Source organism: Falco punctatus (assembly GCF_963210335.1).
Source record: "Falco punctatus genome assembly, chromosome: 4".
Lineage (NCBI taxonomy): Eukaryota > Metazoa > Chordata > Aves > Falconiformes > Falconidae > Falco > Falco punctatus.
In genome coordinates this window covers 81,848,105-81,873,749 of record NC_137583.1, presented here as the reverse complement: position 1 = coordinate 81,873,749, position 25,645 = coordinate 81,848,105, and the positions used below count along the sequence as shown (strand labels likewise).

At 36.0% G+C, this 25,645-nt stretch overlaps 1 protein-coding gene across 7 annotated transcripts in view; it reads left to right on the top strand.

Moving 5' to 3' along the window:
* The window catches only part of DGKB (diacylglycerol kinase beta), a 389,225-nt gene that overhangs the window by 76,033 nt on the left and 287,547 nt on the right, over window positions 1-25,645 (top strand). For all 7 annotated transcript variants that reach the window (XM_080383930.1, XM_080383931.1, XM_080383932.1 and 4 more), the window contains 4 exons: window positions 13,188-13,341; window positions 16,222-16,257; window positions 17,809-17,949; window positions 25,357-25,406. In XM_080383930.1, the coding sequence (XP_080240056.1) occupies window positions 13,188-13,341; window positions 16,222-16,257; window positions 17,809-17,949; window positions 25,357-25,406 (381 nt within the window). The remainder of the gene's footprint in view (window positions 1-13,187; window positions 13,342-16,221; window positions 16,258-17,808; window positions 17,950-25,356; window positions 25,407-25,645) is intronic.

The following is a 25,645-nucleotide window of genomic DNA, read 5'->3' as shown; positions in this document are numbered from 1 at the left end:
GCAAAATGGATGTAAATTGTTGCCAAGTGGAATGGGACATTTTAAACTCTCTTCTATTGGTAAAAGTGACTATTCCAAGTGGAAGATGCAGTTAGGCTCATATTGTATTAAACCTCATCAAACAGTTCATTCATGAATAGAAAAAATTAGGAAAGTTTGTCATTTTATATGTTTCAAATCTGTTAAAGGGGGAGGGATGAAAAATGAGTGTTCACATATCTTCACATTATTTTTCTTACTAAATGTGTTGTAGCCAATATTTATAATAAATGTAGCTGAAATAACCTCCACAAAAATTTGCAATGGACAGAGATCATTACAGTTAAAATATGACAGGATGCTACTGATACAGAATGCGTATAGAAAAATGATTCTTCTTAATTTTATCTGTATTATAAAACTGACAATTCAGCCATGTTTGTCTGTAAGTAGGTCTTTGCACAATGTTCACAAACAGATAAATTGATTAAAACAGAATTTTTTGTCCTAACTGACTTTTTTTAGGGACTGATTCATTTTGCAGTTTTATTTGGGTTTAGTCTGAAATGTGCCACCTACCCCATTCTTCCTGACTTCTGTAGTAATTGTAATTTTTAGATGACCAGTTCTGATGGGACAGAATAGATAACTCTACTCTTCACTTTTTTTTTAATATAATAATTCATAGATATTTCTTCTAACATTCTTTATTGGTAAAACATGTCAAATAGACCCTGGGTGATAATCTGCTACAAGATTCTTCTAGAAGTATGATCCTTAACACTACTTCTTTTTTTAAAAAAACACACCTTTTAATAGTAAATATAGTATAGTAATAAATTTCTGTATTAATGTGTGTGGTACTTATGAATATTCAAACTTACACATGTATATAATCATGTAGTTACGAAAACTTTTATGTTTTCTTACCTGGATATAAGACTGGGATGAGACTACAGTGGTTGCTGAATACATTCCAGATGTATTTTAGAAAGTAGCATCAATTTATTTTAATAACTTGAGAACGTAGTACCAGGTTACATGTAGACTGTGGCCTTGCCTCAAAGGCAGTGGGTTGATTGACATGGATGATGTGCAGCTGTAGCTCGTTCCTGCTAAGTAGTTAAATAGCCTTGAGGGTTGAGGGAGAGGGGGTTGGATGCAGGAGTAGTAGTGTAATCTGATCTCTGGAGGAAGGAGAAGCAGCACAGACAGTAGATGAACTGTTGAAACCTCTTGGGAGATTGGTGGCTGTGCCGGGGCAAGGTGCGGGAATTACTTATTGAAGTTAACTTGGTATGGGATAGTAAAAGCCTTGTTGCAGCCAGCTGGTTTTGCTAGTCCTGCGACAGTTGGTGCCCCATGTAAGGCTTGAACTCAGGACCTTCAGATTATGAGACTGAGTGTAATGAGCGGCAACAGTGGTGATGGCTGTGCTGGGGGATGTTTGAAGCTTTGACGGGGATCCAGATCAGACACTGGTAAAGGTGAGCCGTTGGGACTAAAGAGCAGGAAGCCTGACTGCTATGGAGCTAAGAGACTGAGGGTAATGGGTGGTAGCGGCAGAGTACATGACCAGACGTGGCAGTGGCCCACAGCGGTGGTGGTGGGTCCAGAGTAGGTCCGGCTCGACAGTGGTGATGGCTGTGCTGGGGCAAGGTGCGGGAACTACTTATTGAAGTTAACCCTGGAATGTGATGGTAAAAGCCTTGTTGCAGCCAGCTAGTTTTGATAGTGCTGTGACAGTTCTGCTTAAAAATCTAGTTATTGTATAAAAACTGTGTCTTCTCATTTCCATTTCATATGTTTGGTTGAGTTTACTTCTTTGAAAAGACATTCTAGCTGAAGGAAACTTTTGGCAGTTATATATGTCTGTAATATTGATAATATCCAAATATTTTTTGGCCATATGGAGTATTTGGTAGGAGCAGCCTGTGAGAATATAAGTTTGTATGGCGTTGTTAGCTTTTTTTTTTTCTCCTGTAGCCTTTCATCTCAGTAGATGAGAATTTGGATACTGCTTTAGCTAAGAAATAATTTCATTTGGTTAACAGAACTTTCAAAATGAATTATGTAAAAAATGTATTAAATCAAATGCTTAGATCGGAAAATGCTAAGGATTTTAATTTAAACCAAAATTTATCCTGATGCACAAAGACAATTTTCATGAGGAATTCCAAATTTAATTTTAATTTCTGCCATATGAACATTAGAAATATATTTGAAACACCAAAACCTTATGCATTCTCATGTAGTTTAAGTTTTGTAGCTTATTAACCCTCTTTATGTGGTCTTTGCTTTTTTTCCACTTATTTTGGCAAAAGTTAGGTTTTGAAACATTGTCAGAACCAATGAATCTTCAAAACTTGGACTTCCACTGGGGATCCTTTAGCATTGTGTTTCACAGCTATCATGTAATTGTCACTACTGCACTACGTTAATGAGTGCGATTGTTGTCATAGCATTATGTGCAAGGCCCTGTAACATCTTCTCCTTTTTCAGCAGCTCATTTTTCACATATTGGGTCAATATAAATTGTTTAAAAAGAAATAATCAATTAAGGGGACCTACCCACAAACAAAAATAACCCAGAACTATTACTGTCAGTAGATTAAAGCTCATTATACTCTACATTTTTGGCATCATTTGGAGATCAGGCAACATAATTTAAGAAGTAATTAATTGAAAATTACATTTCAACATGATTCTCTTTCCATTATGTCTGACATTTTCTCTTTAATACATGAAAACTGTATTTCATGGAAGTCTGCTAAAATAAATGATTTCTCCCCCTGCCCCCTCCTCCCCTTACATTCTGTTTTTCAGGATGATGAAAACAGTGGCTTATGTTGAAATATTTTGTATAAATTTAAAAGAAGAAAAAGACCAGAGAGAATGTGGTATTTCAAAAGAATTTATGGGTGGAGATGAATTCCAAACACTAGATCACATCCTGCTCCCATTTATGTGGCCAGTGCGGTGGGGAGGAATAAAAGGAGTTGTTATTCTACCCCTCCCTGCCCTGACCCATCTACGATGGTGACTGTTTGTCAAGAGACTGTTAATAAGTTGCTTTTTTGCATCTTGTGAGGAGAAAGAAAGTGGAGTGACACAGCTTCTCATCCTTCCTTCTACATGTCATCCTTCAGAACCAGTTGTTGCATTTACATCAGCTAAGAAAATATAGGAGGCAGTTAGACCTCTTGTATTGCAGTTGAGCGTTAGGGTATATCTTGAGTCAAAGCTGTACATATTTTTCTGACTAAATTGTTCTCTTCAAATGTCTTAATATAGTAGGAATTAAAATACTATATAGCATAGTTAAAACCGCTGAATAGTTTTCTTTATAATACAGTAAAGGATGTAGAATTTGCTTTACTTGTATATATACCCTAATTTTCACTGAGAAACCCTGTTTTGTGTATTCTGAGTATCAGGATATACTGAGTTGTGGTGTGTGTACCATTTAGAGTTCTGTGTATGTTGGCGTGGAACATACACATAAATACATAAATCTTCACCATATGCATACTTGGATTTTACATGATCTTATATTTCTGTGTACCATCAGTAAACCAGAAGAGCAAATTTTAAAACTGCACAGCGTAACTGCAGTAGGAGAAAGGAAGAAGACAAATACTCACAGGACAGTATTTCTTTTTTTTTTTCACTCTCCCTCTTACCTCCTGTGTCAGTTCTGCTCTGTGAGATGGAGAAGCAGGGGATGAGTTCCTGCAGCTGTCTTGCCTTACCTATAATCACAATCATAGTTAGGGGCACCACAGCCTGAAATGCATAACTTCAGGAATATTAACTTCTGCTTACCATAGTGGGGGGAAAAAAGCTTAAGTGGTGTGTGGGATCCAACAGCTGTATTGAATGCTGCATATGTTGTAAGAAGTAAGAGGCCAGTGAAAATTGCTGACAGATTCATGTGCATGATTCCTCAGCTCCCACCAATGCACATTTTCACTATAAAACAGATAAATTGTGGGAAATGTTATGACATCACCAGTTTTAAGAAAGTGGAAAGCAATATTGTTGTATATGACCAGTCGCCTGAGATCAGTCCTATTCAATATGTAGTGGAGAATGAGCAGAACATGGTACATTTGCTCTGGGTTGTGGAAGGACGGGGTTTCTGTTCTTTGTGAAGACACTGGAATTCATATAAGTGATCCTATGCTTTCAGTTAGCACTGATATATCTTTTAAGGCAGATTTTACAACCTACTAACCTGATAATGCAGATAGAGTTCAGCCTCTTCCTCTCTGGCGTACAAAGTGTCCGAAGCCATTCTGTTTTCTGGACAGAATCGGGTATTTTAAAGTACCTCCACAGCCTTTTGTAGCCATAGTCAGAAGATCAGAGACCTGAGCTGGCCCTGTATTTGTAGTTGAGTATTGGTCTATATACATCTGATACAAAAACCAAAACCTGACTGTTATTTTGCCAAGCATAGTTACAGCTGCTACTCAGAAATAAATCCTTCAGTTCCTGTATTTCCTGAGATTTAGAGGCTCATCCTCTGTGAACTAGCACTAAATTAGTGTAATGTACTTATCGGTGAGTGCTTGGGAAGAAAAGTAACTCTTCATAGTAATTGGAGACTTTTAAAAGCATATTAAGCTTAGTCTGACCCCCACTTCTTTTTCCTTGGAGTTGCACGTATTCTGGCAATCTGGGATTCCAAAGAAACTGGAGTAGGAGGTTAAGAGCTCTGCTTTATACCATTGGTATAGAGTAGGAAAAGAAGTAAGGTATAGACATTCTTTAGTGATATTAGTAAGGTAAAAAGCTTCTCATCACATATCTATGAGATACATGGCATAAGTGCAAAGAAATGTGCATACGGTCATGCACTATGGAAAACAGCAGTTGCTTTATTGTCAGTTTTGTAGTGTTCTGTGCAGTAACAGCAGAATAATATTCTAAGCTACTTTACCTGGGAATAAAATGAGATTTTTTAATACCTATAAAAATCCAGAATTAATTTAATGTTTTTGTTTCTTTAGAGTTGAGAATTCTTTAGTCAATGTGGTCAGCATCATCCTGGAAACTCTCTTGAAAAATGTAGTTTATCCTGAAAACTGGAATTTATCTTGTCAGTTGCTAGGACTTTAATCTCTTAGTGACTTCCAACTCTTTACGGTCAAGATTCCTTAGTAACATTTTTTTTCTAGTTCAGCAATTGCCATTTGTTTCTATGTGTCTTTAACGTGTGCTTACTGTTCTGTCATAGGGTTTCCTGTGGTGTGTTGAAAAGGTTCCACTAGAGATCAGATTCTTGAGAAGACAAATAAAAGCCTAGGCTAAAGAATTTCTACAGAATTTTCTTTTTAAATGTATTATGATAGAAAAATAGGAAAACATCTCAGAATGCTTGGTCAAAGCTGTTAAGGAGTTTCCCAGGAGTTTTTAGCAGGGGGGAAGAGTGAAAGTGTTATATGGAGGGACTTTCTTTCAGATCTTAGCTCAGTTCTTCCACTAAGTGAGTGCACATTATTCCTTATAACTCGGATAAAAACTTCCTCCTGTCTGGTCCGTCACCATTCTCCTTAACAGTGTCTGGCAGCTGCTGCAAGTTTGTTGCCTTTAGATGTGACCGAAGTCTCTCAAGAGTCCAAACTTGGAGTGTGTAGCTCATTTTCAGCCTTGCTCCCCACCCCATGAACGCTTACCCAGGGATGCCTCCTTGGATGCTGCCATAATGGAGAGAAATAATTGTGGAGCAGAGACACAGTGGAGACCAGAGATGCTGTGAAGTTTGGAAGAAGGATTGATAGTCACTGCTGTTTCCCCATGTGTCTGCCCAGCTCAGATGGTACCTCCCCACATACTCTGGTCTATCCATATTGTCTCTCTCCAGATTTTTAGTTTAGACAAAATAGATGATATATGGTATTACATTTGCAGTTGCCACTTTGTATATCCATATAGCTAATGTTGTTTTACATTTATATTCTTATATTTCTCAATATCTATAAGATGTTGTAACTGAGTTCCTTGAGTAACTGGTTTTTATTATCTTAGAATATTATTATGAGGATAATTCTTGGCCTCATTATTTCTATTTTATCCTGGTGGTTAAAGGGCTATTTGAGGGAAGGAATTTTCTTCAAAGTAATGGGAACTGGCAGAGCAAATCGTAATTGTTGGTGTTTGTAGCTTACTTGTAAAGTGAAGGATGCCATAAGTCTCAGAAAAATTTCCACCACAGCACATTGGTTGGGTATGGGTTGTTTAACAAGACAAATTCAGCTGAAACTGAAGATCTGGGCAAATCTGTCTATATTTGCTTAGTCACACATTGCAACAGGAATGTTCATACAGCATCTGGAAATAAGACAGATTGGTCTGTCTTGTTTCACTATTATTAAAACTGCTTCTGCTATTCTTAAACATAAGAAAGTAATAGCGAGTTATTTGCACTGATGGAGCTTTTTGTATGTAATCTGTTCAAGGCATTAACATAAAAAACCCAAACCAACTGTTAAGTGTTTTGGACTAATGTGTATTTGCCAAAATTTAATTGTGAAATATTTGCAACATGTAAGATGACATGTTATATCCCAGAGGCACTGAATGACCCCCCTGAAAAATATATAATTGCTGTTTGCTGCTTTGTAATAAATAATACTGTATATAATAGTATGTATACATGTTTACATATATGCAATACAGAAATGTCTTTGGCTTCTTTTAGGATAGCCTTAGATATAAAATAGGTTACTTCCATTCTGAGTGAAGTTAGTGCCCAACTCCAGTATGGCAATTTAAAGAAGAAATGAAACAAAAACCCCATATCTTGACCGTTTTCTATAAAAATTACCTCTTCCCTTTTTCCAGAAGCCTTTACATTTTGGTACCTGTTTTGATAAGTTTCACTGACTCCTGATCTCTTAAACATGTTCAGATCACCTCGTCATTCAAAGGACTACTTCAGTAATTTGTTCAGTAACATTTTTACAAGTAAATATTTAATAATTTTGTTGTGATAGACATACAGAAACTTCTTTTTTCCTTCAGTGGATCTTCAGCTCTTTTCTGATATTTGTATACTCTCTCTAGAGAAAGAGATACAAGTTTGAATTTCCCCAGGCAAACAAGGGAATTCAGCCAAGGTAACCCCCATGGGGGAGGTGTCTTTATGAGGAGATATTCTTTTTTTTCCAGGTGGGAAAATCTGTCACTTTTTCTGCACTTTCAGAAGGAAATTATGGTCTCCATTGCACTTACTGCACAGTGCCTTTTTTTTAAATAGTTTTTTTTGTGTGTGTGTGTGTGTATGAGCATTTATAGTGAGATCTGATAACACAGAATTATGTACCCTAATTGTATTAGATGTGAGGCAAATGATGAAATCTTCAGTCCAGTGAAGATTGTAACATTTTTGTACGTGTTCAGAAACAAGTCTGTGGATACCTTAAGAAGCAAAAGTAAGAAACCTAAAGTGTTTATCAAGTCTAAGTGCTTTATGGATTAGTAGCACTCAAGAGAGTACTTTAAGATCGCAGTATGAATAAGGGCATCAGTAAAATACCCATGTGCAGCTTTAGGCAATTTGAATTGACCTACATTGTTCTCATCAGACTATAACTAGCTGCTTGGGTTTAGTTATGAAATTGAGTAAGAGGTTTTTTAGTCTGCACGGTGTTGTGAAGTAAGTCATGCCTTATCACAGTGTATTAGTGAATGGGCACAGTTACAGCATAAAAGGCACCTTAGGATGCCTTTCTCTGTAAAGCTGTTGTGTTACGTAGCTGGATGTAGCAGGGCAAATCCAGAACCTTCTTCCTGTGGTCAATCAATCATTTAGAACTCATAAACTTTCGTCTGTTTCTTCTTTTTGAGTTAATTGTATGGATCTGTTTGGGGGGAGCTTAATAGAAAATCAATACTTATGGATGAAATTCTTGTTGACAGTTCAGTGCTGGAATTAATTTTGAAATTTTGTTGATGATTATTAAATGTCACAGATTTTCCCTGAAAATTTATCACTTAAGCTACATATTTTTAATTTTCTACTCTCTGTATTGAGTCATAGTGAGTCCAGTTTCTTGTTTACTTTCAGAAAAGCTAAGAAATGTTTAATGATTTAAACATTTTATTTGCTAAAGAGAATTTTAAAGCTAAAACCGTGCAGTTTTGCTTCTGCCTTCTGTCCCTTCTCCTTTCCTTTTTTCCAAGGTTTATATATACACCTTCTTGTTTTGATTATCAGGTAATAGGAAACATTGATAAAATCTATGAATGGGAAATGATAATAACTACTTCTTAAAACAGTAGTAAAATTAATTTTATGGGGATGTTATGGTATAAGTTAGCTGAAACTCAATGGTGATCTTGAATGTGTATGTATCTTGGTTTGTAGCAAAATGTTTCAATACCAAATGAAATTTTATTACCCAATAATGTAGAAGATTATAAAGATTTTTAAAGTCCTGTTTAGTAAAATTTATTTTTCTAAGCCATAAAGACAAGTAGCTCAATAAACTTGCTGAATCAGTTGTTCAACATATAAAAATAGGAATCCAGTTATATGGATACCTATATGTTATATAAAAAACATGTTCTTTTCTGTGACCAACAATGAAAGCTTTTGGTACATTTTTTATTTGAATCAAAGCTAAAACAGGACTGATTTCAAGATTTAGGTCAAATGATTTAATGATTTGAAAGTTCTTTCATGTTCTTCTGAACTGGCTGCTTCAACAATGTCCATATATATCTCACTGTTATGTTGAAAATTTTCCTGAGATCCCTAAACTTGTGATCACCATCTTCCTATGCCCTGACAGTCTCTTGTGAAATGGAATTAATTAATTCATGTGCCAGGTTAATTGTCGTCAGTTTGGTACATCCTCTCATGCTCTCATCACCTCACTTGGGAATCACATGGAAAATGCCTTCTGAAATGCTAAGTCCTTCTTTCTCAGATTCATTTGAATTCAAATGGAGCTTCTGGAAGCCAAGCAACTGTTGAAAATTAAGCAATTAGCATGCATGCTCAAGAAAAAAAAAAACATCCACCATTATGGCTTATATATTATTCTGATATTGTTGATCTGTTTGTTTAATGCTTGTGAATTCATTAACAGAATTAAATTATTTTTACGCATTACCAAAATTAACTGAACTTTTAATCTGAGAAATTCTGGTTTGACAGTAAGATTAAAAGGAATATATTGTGATTTACATAGCAGAGTGAGGATGATCCATGTTGTGTGGAAAATGAATGTCCTTTGTTTTCTTTCTTTCTTTTTTTTTTTTTTTTTTTTTGCCTTTTTGGTTATTTAAGCATTGTGTGGTTCCTTTGAAAAGTAAATGGGACTGGGGGGAAATGCTTATAATTAGAGAAAGGGTAGTTACTTAATGCATCATTTTAATATTTTAGAATGGAAAGTTCCATGAGTAAGAAAGAAAAATACTGTATCATTGCAGAACAGAGAAATGCTCAGAGTTCTTTGTGGTGTTCTCTCTTCTGTGGAAGTTATTTTAAATTAAGCTGAGCAAATGTTTTGCATCTTTGAGTGATCTGTTCTAAATGAACCATACTCAATACTAAAACCTCTGCTTAGTGATAGTATTCTACACCTATAAGTCTTCTATAGTGGTCCTCATGGGATTTCTTTTAAGAAATTATTCAGGTATGTAATGGGTTATGTATAGTACAATGAGAGAGAGATGATAGGGAAAGCCCTGGAAGTAATTTAAAGCAAACCTTTTTTTGAAAGCTCTCACTTTTTTCATTGGAAAGCTGGATGCATAGCCTAAACTATTCCTAAATCTGCTGTAGCCTAGCTAGTTCTGTTATTTATTGTATAAACATTTACAAAAAGAAGTTTTTAGAAATGACTGCATTACTGTAGAACTCAGTTCTAACAGAATAATCTACACAAAGTATGTTAGGTCCTCTTGAAAATGGTTTTTGTCTGTGGAGAATTAGAATCATGGATTTTGTGGAGTTTCTCATATAAGCAAGAACATAATTACAGGGCTCTATGCATAGATCTTCTTTAGGCCAGACTGTTGTGCATTCTTTTAATACAGCATGGGGTTTTGCATCTGCATTTTGGGCTATTATAAACATTTCTGATGTGTATTCAAGTCACTTGCTGGCTCCCACGTAACTTTCAGCATCACTTGAAGGCCTTTGGGTTGCAGCATCTGAGCTCTGTATGTTGTTGCTGCTTCCCTGAGAGCATACAGGCTACAGAGCGTGTTAGAGCAGAGGATAAAGCACTTTGAGCTGAAGAAATGTGACTGTAGAACAACCTTATAAAGCAACAACCCGCTTTCTTTTTTCCTTGCTGAGCAACCTAGTCAGTGGCAGTCAGGGTGTCAAATAAAATAAATGGGCATGGCAGCCAAGTCATGTGTTACCTTGGTACCTGTTGTCTTTCCTGGCCAGAAGACATGAGGCAGTTTGGAACATCTGCTTTGGAGGACACTGGGGTAAATGATAATCTGACCATCTTCAGAAAATACTGAAAAGTTTGAACATATTTGAGAAAGAGAGTCTTCTGGAAGAAAGAAACACACTATTTTAACTTCATGTATTAATCTAAATCTCTACCCAGGCGTAATTTGGAGCCCATATAGGGCAAAGGTGTAGTATTAGGGATTTAGTTATTGCTGGCAGCCTGATAGACAAATGTTGTTGAGGCAGATGTTTAAAAATCTAAGATAGCTGTAAACTCAAGGAATACTTTTAGCAGTATATACATAAAATCCACAGACAAAGGTAAATTAAAAAAGCTTTATGTAATAAAGAGATATTTTATGTGTCTATCCATAAACCTTGAGTTAAATTGGGTTATAATTTGTTTTTCTGTTTTCCTTTTTCACTTGGTTGTTCTTCTTTTTATGTAATTTACTGAAATATCTGTTTCATTAATGAACAATCTAAGAAAGTGATTTCACATTGAAATCCGCTGATTTAGCGATTAATGTATTTGTTATGCTTGCAGGTAAAAAATAAATCTATATACTGTAAACTAATGACCAATTTGCCTGGATGCTGATGCCATCCTTTTGCCATTGTGGCTTCATAGTTTATAAACAGTGAATTAAGTATCACTGATTTTATTGAGGAAAAACATAAAGTTTGTAGCATGAATGAAACAGTGTATGATTTACCAAAGTGGAAGAGTGGCTGAAGTGGTGTGATGAAGTAAAGATATTGAATCTGTGTCCAAGTTAATTATTTCCAATTTACACCCAGCTTAAGCCTTGTGGAGGCAATTTTTTTTTTCAGTCTCTGCTGTTTTTGTGTTCAATAGGCAAGAGTTTTATGCGCTTCACTGAACTACTTTCTCAAATGAAGAATTCTGGATTAAAAGCTCAACATTGATACCCTCTTGCCAAATTTGCGTTCCTAGTAATAATGACTTGCACAAGATCAGTCAAATTTTGCAATCTTTGTTGTTGGTCCCTTGTTAGGACAATGATACACATTTAAAACGTTACTCTGGGACAGTTAGGTCTTGGCCTTAATGGGAGACACCTTATTTCATGTGGACATAAGATTTCTACATCTCATAAATATTACCAAAAACAAACAAAACAAAAAAGGCAGGGGGAGAGAAAACCTTGCTCCAAAGTGTTGACATGAAATTAAAGTAATTGTAAAAATTATTTATACTGTTACTCAATTTCCAAAGTCACTGAGGAATTTTGAAAGTTTCAGTTCTCTTTTTCCAGCATGGTTTCAAGAATTCTTGCTACTCTTTTTCCCTTTTAATGCTACATTCACTGTGCTGCATTAAAGCAGTTGCACTAGTTTCGTGTGGAGAAATGGAGTCTTCCTGAAGCATGTTTTCTGATATGATGTGGCTATATCCTTTAATTAATTAATGGTGAAAATTACTGTCCTGTTTGATCTAGAAATAGATCAATACATAGATACAATACAATAGATCAAAAAGACAGCAGTACTATCCTTTACACACTAATGATTGATAAGCTGTTATAAAATCATATATGTAATGCAGTTGTGTCATTGATAAGTATGCAGTTGTGTCACAGTTATTCCTGAGATAAAACTGAAATTGTCTTAAGCTTTCTTGGTATGTTTCAGGACACCTTTTCTTTAGTGATTCTATATTATCAGGATAAAATGAGATCATAATGCTTTACATTGACGTGACCTCATCGCAGTGTACACTCTCCTCAAGGGGGGTAGCAGAAGGGAAGGTGCTGATCTGATCTCTCTGGTGACCAGTAACATGACACGGTGAAATGGAATGAAGCTGCATCAGGGGAAGTTCAGACTGGACATAAGGAAAAGGCTTTTCACTGAAAGGGTGGCTGGTCGCTGGAACAGGCTCCCCAGTGAAGCAGTCATGGCAGCCAGCCTGCCAGAGGTCAAGGAGCATCTGGATGGTGCATTTAGTCATACGGTTTAGTTGTGCATAGTCCTGTGAGTAGCAGGGGTTTAGACTTGGTGGTCCTTATGGGTCACTTCCAACTTGAGATATTCTGTGATTCATTTTATTACTTAAAACAGACAATGCTGTCTTACCAGGAGAAATCATCAATGAAGTTTCATTAATCAGCTCTTCCCTTGCTGGCAAAACCTAATTAAACTAAATGACAAATGTCTCAAATCAGCAACTTTTTTCCCCTTTGTGAGCAATGTTGCATGTCTCAGCATCCTCATTTGACTATTAGAAACTATTTAAGACAGAGCAATTAGTTTTTCTGACGAATACCAGCAAAATGTGTTGCTACCTAGGAAAGGACAGAAGGCCTTCAATTCCCTGAATTAGGCATCCAAAATTCCCCTGCCTGTTATCTGTCTAATTATGGGAAAAGCTAAAACTTGCTACATACATCCCTGTGAGCTCCACAGGGCCTTTTGTTGCAGTTTAGCATGTGCTGTTAAGCCATAATCTAATCAAGAAACTAGGGAGCATGGAACTTGGTTTCAGGGTCCCTGATACAAGTGCTCTGAATTTACTCTGGGCTGTTTTGCATTGTGCTTTGGGCTATCGTAGCAATACTGTGAGTTTTCCTAGTAATACTCAGTAATCGGTCACTTCCAAGAACAAGCATGCGAGGCTATATCTTTAGAAATCAGTATTTTCAAAGACAGTCTAAAGTTCTTGTTAACAGAATGTTATTTTATGGATTACTATAAGAGTTTCTTAAAAATGAACTAATAAAAATACTCTTTCCCCCCTCCCCGCCCCCTTCCCCTCTAGACAATTGATTTGGAGGGGTTCAAGCTGTTCATGAAGACTTTTCTGGAGGCAGAGTTACCAGATGATTTCATTGAGCACCTTTTTACATCATTTAGCAACAAAATCTCTCACTGCAGTCCGTTAATAAAAAACAAGCCCCAGCACCTTTCTGGAGGTAAGTAATAAAATCACAGTAATAGAAGAGCTGAAGGTTCCCTCTCCCTGCTATTTTACTTCTAATAGCTATAAATATATGGAATGATAAACTATATGTTTGGGTTGGTTGTTGTCTTTATTTTTTTGTTGTTGCTATTCTGAGAAACTACCTCATGACCATGATAATGAACAAGAAATACTGTGAAGAGAAATGGAAATTGAATGGTTTTGTCTTTTTAATTCACAATAATGATGCAGCTGAGACACCAAGTGGACAGTCTGTCACCTTAATGCTAATCAGATTGCTATGGTTACATGAAGTTGCAACCTACTCATATAAAAACTTAGAAACCTTCAGAGCTTCATGCAGGAGGCTCCTGCTGGTGCACTGCAATTTTTGTGCCATTACTGCTGCTTCTTTTAATTGTCTAGGTATAATACTGCTCCTAGTAATCCCACATATCTATCACCTACTGATGTTTTAAATATGTTAATGTTAGCAGTATTTCTTTTCCCAATGTAAGGATCTTCTTAAATGCAGTTTGAAATTTTCATGCTAAACTGAACATTTTTATTAAAAGTGATCTTCAGGTCAGAGGACGTAACATGTTAAAATACTCGCATGTAAAATAGCGTTAAAAACTGTCAACTTAAAATTTATAAAACTTTTGAAGGAAATTTGCAGAGGAAATTTAAGGTTACCTTCCTAACTTGAAATACTTGGCTTAGCACTTCAGCAGTTTGGGAACACCATCAAAATCCTATAGCTAAAAGCAGGAACTAGATTAATTTAATGAAAGAAATTGCATGTTTTGAACAGCTGGGATAATCAAGTGGTTAGAGCAAGTTACCAGATGGTTTGATGGGTACTTAATTTTTTGAATTCTTTATATGAAGGTTAGGTGTCTTCAAACTGCAACTCATCTACAACTTATGAATTTGGCACAAGTGCTACTAGCTAAAATGTTATCTTTTCTTGAAGCTACCTGGGACTAGGTTTCCATAGATGCCTCAGTGTACAATATTAATTATAGGCTTTCAGATATCACCCATTGAGTCTGACCTGGTGTTTTGGTTTTTTTTAGAGCATACCATTCTCTACTATGTTAGATGATTTTCAGGTTTGGCTTTTTTTTTTTTTTTTTTTTTATTATTGTTTAAGTTTACAGTACTTGTTAGTTTTATTTCTTTAGCTTTATATTTCCTGGAAAAAAAAAAACCAAACACACACACCCCCTATTACATTATCATCTTTATTATGTTATTATGTATATATATAATGGTCATTACCTGTAATTAGACTTTAATTAGACTTAAAAAATATTTTTTTTCTCTAAGCAAAGCTTGCTTACCACATCAAGAGGGTGATTCGTCACTATTTTTTTCTCCTTCATTTAAATTGAATTATTAATGTATCCTTTTTATCCTTTCTAATCAGAACTGCCATGGACACATCTTCCACAAATATCAGCTATGTAGACAGTACCTTTCCAACTTTTTGGGCTTTTGTTCTTGCAGTTGTGTTCCATGTGCAAAGCAGTAGGCTTAGTAGACTATGATGTAATCAGTTGTATAGAGTATTAAAAACTTTCTGTTGCTAATTACAGCTCTGATAATAATTTATTCATGCGTTTGGGCAAGTCATGTAGGCCAGTGATTCAGTCCCTTGCCCTAAAAGATGCTTTGTAACAGAATCTCTAAGGGCATGTCTAAATGTATTCTGTATTGTATGCTGCAGGGTATAGTTTGAATGTCATCAATTTTCAGCATTTTTTCAACTATGAATATAGATTTTGTGAGCTATAAAGTCTCAGCAGCACAGTTTCATTCCAACTTTCATTACTTCTAATTTTTCATTGAAGTTTTCATCAATGAGCATAATCAGCAATAAATGCACTGTACCAGCCACCAAAATTTGTAATCTTTTACACTTAATGCTTTTTGCCTGATAACTCCAATAGCAGCTGCAATTTAGTGGTGCATATTTATTTATTATGCTGTGTTTTTACATATGTTATACAACTACTATTATTTTTAAAAATTATCTTTTATTATTCTGCTGCTGTATGTATATGGTTTTGACACTTCATATATAGAAATTATTACAGCTGGTTTTAGGTCATTGCCGGATTTACAGCTAAATTCAGCATAGGCTGCACTCCACTTTCTTTGCTTTCACTATAATTCCCTCTAATAATTTTATTCTTATACATAATATAGGTATTATTATTATTATTTATGGTCATTAGTATAATTTTTGTTGTTGAAACTGTGTGCTAAAGTTCTTACTTTAGTGCTACCTCCTAAATTTTTTTCTCCTTCCCTCATTTTTCCCAGTTTGTAGTTAATCTTCATCCTTTTCTGTTAATTGGGATTTTAGAAATAATGTAATGTAAGACCAAATTAGAAGTGGTTTTACATATGTATGTATTATAATGCCAGGACTGTTTCATAAATTGTTACACCCGAAGCATCTTCAGAGAAATAATTCAGATTAACTAGTGCAAGAGTTGCTTGTGCTTGAAAATATACCGTTCATATTGTAAATCTCATAATTGCATGAGATTTAAACTAGATATTACATCTTTATGATTTGTAGCATTTAAAGGGAAAGAAATGTGCATTGGTATATTTTGACGTACAGATGAAAATCATGGGAGCCTTTGTTCTAGAATATCTAATAAATTTTAAATGTTACCAATACTGAAAAAAACTGACCATACTGGGAAGTACGTTTGTCAGAAACATTTGACATTCTTCAGGAAAAGGGAAAGGTACATGAGAACTAGAGAAGATCACAAGAAAAGTAGCAAGGCTTCATAAATCTCTCTGGTATGTGCCCATTTTTTCCTTAGTGTCTCTTCATCCACTCATGTCTGTTTATAAATTGTATTTTCAGTTAAGGTGTCTGAAGAGAGATGGAAACAGATGCCAGGTAAGCAGCAGCACTGTAAGTCATCTCTGAGTCACCACATTGTAGCCACCCTTCTCCCATCTCTGATTAAGAAGTAAGAGTTTAACCTGTACCTTGCAGCTGAAAGATACCTTAAAATTTGAATGCCTTTACATTTGGATTTCAGGATTTTACATTTTTAAGATGAGTTAGCCCAAATTTTAGACTATTTTTTATTCTGTGCACAAGATTCATGTAAGACTGGAATGTGAACTATTTGTGTAAATTATGTGATTAAAGCTCACATCTTAATCTATTCACATTTTATAATGTCTTAATTTTAAGGGTACTTAACTGAACTGTGAGCTCATTTAATAGAACATTGCCCAATTAAATATTTTATTTATTTAAATATTAACTTTCAGTGCTTATCTGCCTGAAACGATTGACACGAACTTGATTCAAATATATATTTTCTGCATGCCAGTTTGCGCTTATTTACTGGGGGGAAACAATATTCTTTAACATGTCTACCTCAGTAGACCTTTGAAAATGTCTTCAGATTGAAAAAAGCGGTGGGCAGGGTGGGGGGGGAAACTCCAACAGAATTCTTTTTCCATTTCATGTACTATGGTGATTGACTTTTCCAAGACAAATGGATGAGAGAAATTATGTATGCAGGTTATGTGTCCAATGAGAAATCTGTTCTACATTCGTTACAGAAAATATTTAAGATCAGTAAATCCTTTTGTAAAGTTTCATCTTTAACATCACTAAAGTCAGTGAGAAATGTAATAAACCGGTAAATAAAGTTCCATTTCTGCTTTTTCTGTGTCCTGCTGTCCTTCCTCTTTTTTCCCTCTGTTTATTGCTCTTGCACATTCCAATAATATCATCAGAACTGGTCATATTAATGTTCTCTTGAAACAAAAATTTTGTCAGTGTTGAAACTTAGTATTCCAAGTAGTACACTGGAACTGCTCTTGATCATGATCTTTGAGCAATTATTATAACTATTATTTAAATTCTGTGTTTACTTTCATAGTATTCTGTGGCTGAGGCTTTTATGTTTTAAATATATGTTGCTCTGACACACATCTGGCTGCGTTTTTGGGAAGACTACACACTGGGGTATTATTAGAGGTTTTTTTGACACTAAATCTTCAATTAGTGTAGCTGATGTCAATCTGTAAGTTAGATGAAGCTTCTACAATACAAGGAAGTGGATGCAACATTGGTCAGGGATTGTTTTAATACTTAGTAGAATAAAAATATTCGCCTTTTTTTTTTTTTTTTTTTTTTGTAGTCAAATGACATCAGATCAACACAAATGAAAAAAAGGCTATGCCATTCCCAGAATTGATTTTTTTCCCAATAGTTTTCTTAATCCATATAAAATTTTAAAACCTCACAATCATTTTAATTCAGCCTTTGCTGGATAAACTATGAATGTGAATTGTTTAAAACTTCACATTTATGTTTAAATTAAGAAGTCATCTGAGATTTACATAAAATGAAGATGTATGTATGCAAGCGTTATGTTTTCGTACGTTTCGTATGTTAAGAGTAACAAAGGCTATGTGTTATTTCCAGGTCTGAGACTTAACAAAGGTACCTCTATGTCCCGACCTCCTACTCCTGCCAACTTACATTTACCAGATGTGATCCAGCTGAAAGATATTGTTTGCTATTTGTCACTGCTAGAAAGAGGAAGACCTGAAGACAAACTGGAATGTATGTGGTTTTTTTAAAGTTAATTTTATATATTCATTTCAATACGCTACCAGAATTCTGTTTCTAAATTTTTTGTGTTTAAGGATCAGTTTTGAGTAACTGCATTATAAAATTATGGTTCTAGATGGCCATTATTGCAGAAATGTTCTTTCATTCTTGTTAATAGTACTAATTTGATGAGATTTTAACTTAAGTCTTTCTATCTAGCACGTGCTAAGATGGGGAGTAAGGATCATACCATCTGCAGTTAAAATAAGCCTTTCTATACTGTCATCTCTTGATTAATATCAGGTCTGAGAAAAATAGGTGAAATGTACTGAGGATGCTTAGAGGTATATAGAAGTGGTAAATAATCTGTGGAAAACAAGCTAATTCAAACTAAGAACAGTTGTTAATATAGGCCATGGGATCTATAGTATTAGTAAATACAGAAAAGCCTAGAATGATCCAACTCTACACCACTGTTGGGAATGAATGTTTGACAATGGAACTTAGAAATTGCTTGATTATTTTTTTTTTTGTTAGGGACCTGATTCATTAAAGCCCAACAACTTTACCTGAGTTTGACCTGTGAATCAGAGAAAAAAAAAAAAAAAAAAAAAAGAAAGAAACCGTGTGTTTCCTCATTATGGAATTTTAGAACCCAGTTTTCCAGATAGATAAGCAGTCTGTGCAATCATAATCCTTACTGAGACTAAATATAGTTTGGTATGCATAGCTGGTCTGTGGGATACAAAAGATTCCACAGTCTATAAAAGACCTGTGGGATCAGGCTCTAATACTGTATGGAAAGTAAATTACACGATAGGAAAAGCCAACTAGGTGGCTTCTGCCAGAACAAAAAATTCATTACAAGGTTACCTGACTGCATTTTGTTGAAATGCGTTCATGTTTCATGACCTGTAGTTAGCTTACAATGACAACTTCATATTATAAGATCACCTGATAACTGTGTGTCAGCAGAGATTATAAGGAGCCATCCCCAAATTTGGTAATACCAGTTTGGCACTAGAATATGAGGATACATGTGTGAATGTGCATTCAGAACACAAGCACAGGAAAACTAAGATCCTAGGACTGAATTCAACTTACAATTTAATGCCTCTTTCATAGTGTCACATGAAAAGGAGAGGGGAAATCCTTTCAACCTGCAGGTATTTGATCTGTCTATTAGAGTCCCAGGAAAGCCGAGACCCTTGTGCCTGACCAGTCTGTCACCATCCTGTTACAGGGAGCCTTCACTGAACAGTCCCAGTGGATCGGAGGGCAATTCAACTGCCTTGTTCAGGGAAACACTCCAACAGCATCAGAAGGACCCCTCAGTGGGTCTTCCCACTTTGTTTAAATGTTACCTGCTGCCAGCAGCTGTTAGTGCCCACAAGGGACTCACACTAACAGTTTACAGAATAACACTCTTTTATTATAAAATTGTGACAAGCTAAGATTTGTGATTGCCAGTGTCAGGGACTGTCTGCAAAAACGATCTTGGAATGATACACAACAAAACTACGTACAACCAAAACCTTAATTGCTAATGACAGCTAGAATGAGATAGTTATTTAGCATGCATAAGTCAAAGTTCTTACCCAACAGGTGTCACAGTGGGGCAGAAGACAGATTCAGCCTGTTGACTGATCCCAGTAGTTACGATGGAATCTTCCCCTCACTTCTCCCATCATCTGTCCACTTTTTATACTTCATAGTATATTGCATATTTATTCATCATACACAGGATCGGTTACAAGTTTCTTGCTTCTAATGCAAATTAGTACACATCCTCAGACAGCACTACTGAAGTTCTCTGCTAACTATGCATGCTCCTCAAGCAGGGTTTTGCCCTCTTTCAGGGGGGCTATTTGAGTTGGAGGTCATGATCTCCCACTACTACTATTATCTTTGCCCTATTTTCAACTAACTTTCTGTTGATGTCAGTGGATTGCAACACCTTATCATCCTGTTGCCTGTCGTAGCCAGAACTTTCCTCACTTGAAGGCTTCTTTCTGCATAACTTAGATAATGGTGGTGTTTTCACTATCCGTTCTGTGTTTCTCATGCCTCCCCAAGGCTGACTACCTTGCTTAGAAGTCCCTTCAGTCATAACAACTTTAGAGTGAGTCAGCTTGACCTAGCTTTGTGAACACTGAATCAGAGTTGGGGAATCCAGGAGTTTAAACAATTCCCCCTGCCCTGGACTTATTTCAGTCCGGACTAGTCCATTTCCATCACATTTAGGTGGAGACTGAGTGACTCTAGTCATACATATTGTTGTTACTAACTGGTATCATGTGCCCAGTGAGGAGCAGTAGCACATTGGAGGCAGGTACCTTTGGGAGGGAGGTGTGTGTTAGTAATACGATGAGGTTATTTCAGCTGAAAAAGTATTTCACCACAATGGTTGGCTCAGCCATGGAAATCTCTTGGATTCTTCATGTGACAACTGGTATGCAGCTTATCAGCTGTGTGGTGCCATCAAGTTGCCATTCCTGCAGGGAGCATGACAGAGCATGGCCGCAGGGTCTCCATTCTGTTCCACCCTGCATCACTACTATAAGCATGTGCTGAGCTGGCAGAATGTGTTGCTTAGGGAACTGTGGTGATTATAGATTCCATGCATGCCAACCATCCTGAAGGTGATGGCTGTATTTTAGCCTAAAAAGCTTTCTGTAATGCTATGCTTCTATTAGGACCCATTTTTTTATCTAATTCCCCTCCTCAAGGTGATTTTCCCCACACATAGTAGCCAGTTCTACAAGCTATACGAGCGCTCTGAAGAGCTCTGTGCACAAAGCATAGTGTGAAATGGAAATCAGTTGCTTCCCCTGGTGTCAGGAACAGGTACAATGAAAAGGGAGAGAGACAGAGGAGCAGGTGGTGATTTTGGTGTAGGGGATGTTCCATGAACTTCCTGCAACAGGAACTGCATAGCAAAAGACCATGAATGATCTATATGATTTAGGAGGGAGAGGTCTTGATCTAATAGAAGAATGGTACTTACATGTTTTGTATATTCCAGATAATTTGCATTTACTATATATAATTAAAGATATGATTATTATATAAGAATATTTTCTACTTTGTCATACATATTTGAAATATACCATGTAATGTGACTTCTCAGTGTCCAAATTTTTGCTGTACTATTAGTATGCAGAATGCCCTGATGATTTTAGTTGAATTGTCCTTATAAATTAATGGTATAACTTAACCCTTTGTCTGAAGTAATTTTATAGCAGTAGGTGTTTTGGCTGTAAGGTAAATGATAAATTAGTAGCCGTGGAGTGAAAAAAGAAAGGATGGCTTGTTCTGGAGTTGCCAATATGAATATTAGATACTAATCTCAACTCATTATTATTATTATTATTCTGTTGACAAAAAATGGAAACACTCTGAATCATAGCTGAGTGTTTGGAAACTTAATTCAGGACAAGCAGAACATGAAATTGGTGCTTTCAAATAATATCTGATACAAGCTGGAGGATTTTTGTAAGATAAAATACACTAAGAGGAAGTAGTGTTTAGGTTTTAGATCTATATGGTCTATGGATTTTCATAAATTTACAAATATTCTGGCAGATAAGTGGATTCTCTAATCTATTAACAGTACATTTCTAGAGGTCTTAAGCACTGCAAGCCTCGCCTGTTTGACATGCTCAGCATATCTATTATTTGTAAACTATGTATGGCCTGAATATAAAGAATATCCCAAACTTTCCTAGCAAAGATACATTGAAGAATTTAAGTTCTGTTTTTAAGATCATATTGCAAATAGTTCAAGATGTATCTATATTGTTAAGTACCTTCATGCTCTGGGGCTCAAGCTGTAGACTTGATCCACAGAAACCATCATGTTGTTTTCACATGTACTAAGCTTTTCTTGCTGGTGTCCACACTGATTCTTGAACATGTAAGAAAGACCAAGATACTTCCTAAGAATTGAAAAGTGGTGTTTTGTAGCTCAACTTTCCTTTCTTTAAAGGCCCCAACGAAAGAAGTTATTTTAGCTGATAATTACACAAACCTTTATCAGCACAACCCATTCCTCAATTTATGTGTATTTTTTTATTAGTCTAACCATGGATGTCAGTCATGAACCTCTTGTGAAACTGTTCAGAGAAATACCAGGAGGCAGTATGAAGGGAATTGGACATTAATGGTTTGGAAGAAGTATGTGAACTCCATAGCCTTACAAATATAATGTGCTTACAAATGCTCAGACTTCTCTCTCCTATTATGAACAGAAACTCCAAGAATATGAGCTGTGGGGATTTCTTTTACCATGACTCTCTCCAGGTTATTTGGTTAGTGTTCTTTCCATAGCAACAGAAGCTTCAGGGATGTCACATTGTTCTGTATTTTTGCAGTAATGTGATTAGTTATAGTCTGTCTTTCTGCTATGCTATGCAGTTCTTGGAAACTCAGGCTTCTGTGGAGAGTGACAAGCCTTACAGTTTTCAAAGCACATGCACTGGTGAAAAAGAAAGTGCATTCAATACTTGTTTGTGCATGTGTTTTTGAGAATATATGCCCCAATTTCTTCTCAAAAAACCATAATTTGGAACTTCTGGACTTTTGGGGATGCCACCTTTTCTCATATGCAAGATAAGTCCAGAGATTGCAGGTAAAAAGTATAGCAGTGCAGCAACTGAGCTCATCTTTGTAATTCTATTTTAATACATTTTTAATTATTTACAAAAGGTATGCAGTCCAGTAATAGAAATTGAGTGGCCAGTATCAGGTAAGGGGATGTGAAAAGAAATATAAAAGATTGACTTGGGCTCTGTGGCTTGCATCAGAACTTCAGTCGATTTTATCCCTTCATGTTGTTTCTTCTCCTAGAGTAGGTAAATCAGCAAGAACATGAATATTCAGCAGGGTATGAATAGAAAAGAGACTGCTTGCCACACCAGTAAAGCAGTTTTTCAGAGTCTAGCCAAGAGCACAGATTGAGCCCTTTCATTACCCAATACATATGTAATCGGAGCGACTTTGTTACAAAGGTGAAACAGTTATAATTATGCTAATGCTTGTTTTTAAATGAGTGATTAGAACTACTGATTCATATTAAAGGGAAAAAAAAAGTTGTAAGCACTACTTCTCTGGAGTGAGTAAAGATGAGGGACATGCAAAAAGTTGCTTTCATGGTAACTGTGCATTACAGTTCTTTCAACCAGTGCATTACTATCACAGAGGAGGGGGCGGGAGAAACATGTGATATGAACCTTATCACTGAGTGATTCAGTGATTCAGCCCTATGGAAACTGTGAATGTTTAATGGTACCTTTGCCAGATAATATTAGCTGTCGTACTCTGAGCAGCTTTGGTAGAAGGCATACTAGCAGGGGCAATACCAGTCTCTGATGGCTTTTCGCATTAACTGTTTTACACTGAAATATTTCTGCTTTGTAATTCACAAGCAAAGAAATATATTCTTATAGGTTTTCTTAGCCTATAACTAATAAATAATGGACCTTTTTAGCTTGAAACAATGTGCTACAGTAAACGTTGTTTACAGCTTATATTACAGCTCTTAAGAGCAATGCAATGTAGTGGCAAAAATTGCTGAACTGGTAGAGAGATACAGTAATTACCTTTTTTCCCCACAGTGAGGTAAACAATTTAGGAATAAGATGGGGGATACAAGGGAAGCAAACCAGTCCATATAACAAATATATTTTGCTGTAAGTCAAAAATAATAAAATTTTTTGAACTTTACTTCCTAATTGCTAAGAATTTCCTCTCGCTTCTCATTATATTGTTCCCTGAAAACTGTGATAAGCTTTGCTTTCAGAATTTATTGGACTGCAACAGCCTTTGCTGTGGATCCAATGCGTTGGGATTTTTCACTGTTGAATAGGTCGTATGTTATGTTTCTGAAGATATCTGATAAGGCAGTTTGTAAGGACATTGCTTGGGTTTTGCTATCAGTCAAGGCATTACAGTGTCCTGGAACCACCTGTACATGAACTCTTTTTTTAGTCCTTGTCCTTAGAAAATAGATCTGGGGGAAAAAAATGAGCACTTTTGAAGGGGATGGTGTTTAGATTTCAGAGCTCTGACAAGCTGTCCCAGAAAGTAGGGACAAAAAAGTGAAGTAGTATTAGGCTTCTGGTTTTCATTTTAGCCTTTTAACAGTATTCCTACCAAAGCTTTGGGCTTCTCTCTGCTCTGCAATCTGATGCAGTATGAAACAGAACAAGGTCTTAAAAAAAAAAGATTAGTCAGGATTGTGTTGAAAAAGGAATGTACTCTGAATAATTAGAAAAGATAAGGTGGGCACCTGAAGGAGATAAGGAGACCATCAAATCAGGAAATCGATGAACAAAGAAAACTGAAAGGTCTACTCCACCTAGATCCCACCTATTTTGATGGAATGATTGGGTATCAAAACCAAATGAGTATGTATGTAAAGATGTAGTAACCTCTGGGTGGAAAAACTGTATAAAATACCTAACTTTTCACTGAAAACTTTGGAGCTAGTTTGTCTGGTGCAAATCGGCTAGCTCCCCAACGTTGTACGAAATAAATACCTTTGCTGCTTAAAGACAAAATTGGTCTCTGAGCAGTTACTCTGTGCCGTTTTGGCATCAAATGTATGATCAGCTGGGTAAGCTGCTTTCAAGTATCTTGGTAATGGTGGACATAGTTGCTCTTGTAGTTGGAATCAAGTAATGTTACAAACTTGAAAGTATATATTCTTTCTGGTTATTGCCAGAATGCTGTTATTCTTGTCTGGTAGCTCCCCAAAATGTTTGGAATACGTTATCAAATTGATGATGCAAATCTGGTCCTGGGATAGATGGGTCATGCTACCAGTCTATGAGGATTGCTTATTGTTGAATTTGGCTGATTAGATACTTGACATAAGATTGTGTTTCATTTAGTTGGTCAGAAAGCATTTCTAGAGTAATGTCACTATTGAATAGTGACAGCTGCAACCAAGGGAGTAGGACAGCATTGTAACTAACTTAAGCAGGCGTTTCAACATTTATCTGACCAATTGTGTGTTATCCTGTGTTTGGTGAGATGAAAGAGAAGGGCCCTTTGGTGGTACTGGGTATGAATACAGATCTTCTCCAGGAGGAATCAGAATTAAGTTCACAGACCAAATTAGAGTTTGGAGTAATTATGTGGAAAAAGTGCAATTGCACTGTCCTACTAATATGTCTCCTTGGAGTCACTGTGGCAGGGTAGTCATTGAGTGGACCTCTCACATAATAGGTCTACAGTTACTGTGAGCAATAAAGGAAGGTGGTAATGTTTGTCCTTTTTTTGAAACTCAGGTTTGGTTGGTTTGTTTTGTTTTGGGTTGGTTAGGTGGTTTTTTGTTTGTTTGTTTGTTTTTCTAAATGAAACAGTGTTGTTACAATGTTTTCTAAATGTTTCATTCTCTTTCTGTTTTCCTTGTAGTTATGTTTCGCTTATATGATACGGATGGCAATGGATACCTGGATAGTTCGGTAATGTTATTTATGTATTTCAACGTGTTATAAGAGTGTGTCATAATGGCATACCTATACAAAACTGCATTAATCCAAATCAAGTTTATATTTTTCCTGAATTAATAGAAGCAGTATAAACTATAGTTGATAAAAAGTCGCCCATTTTGAAAGTATTGAGTTTTGTTTTCCATTAAGCTGCTGCTTCTACAACTGGATAAATTTTCAAATGCTGACTGCTGTTGTGGAGTCCTATTCAA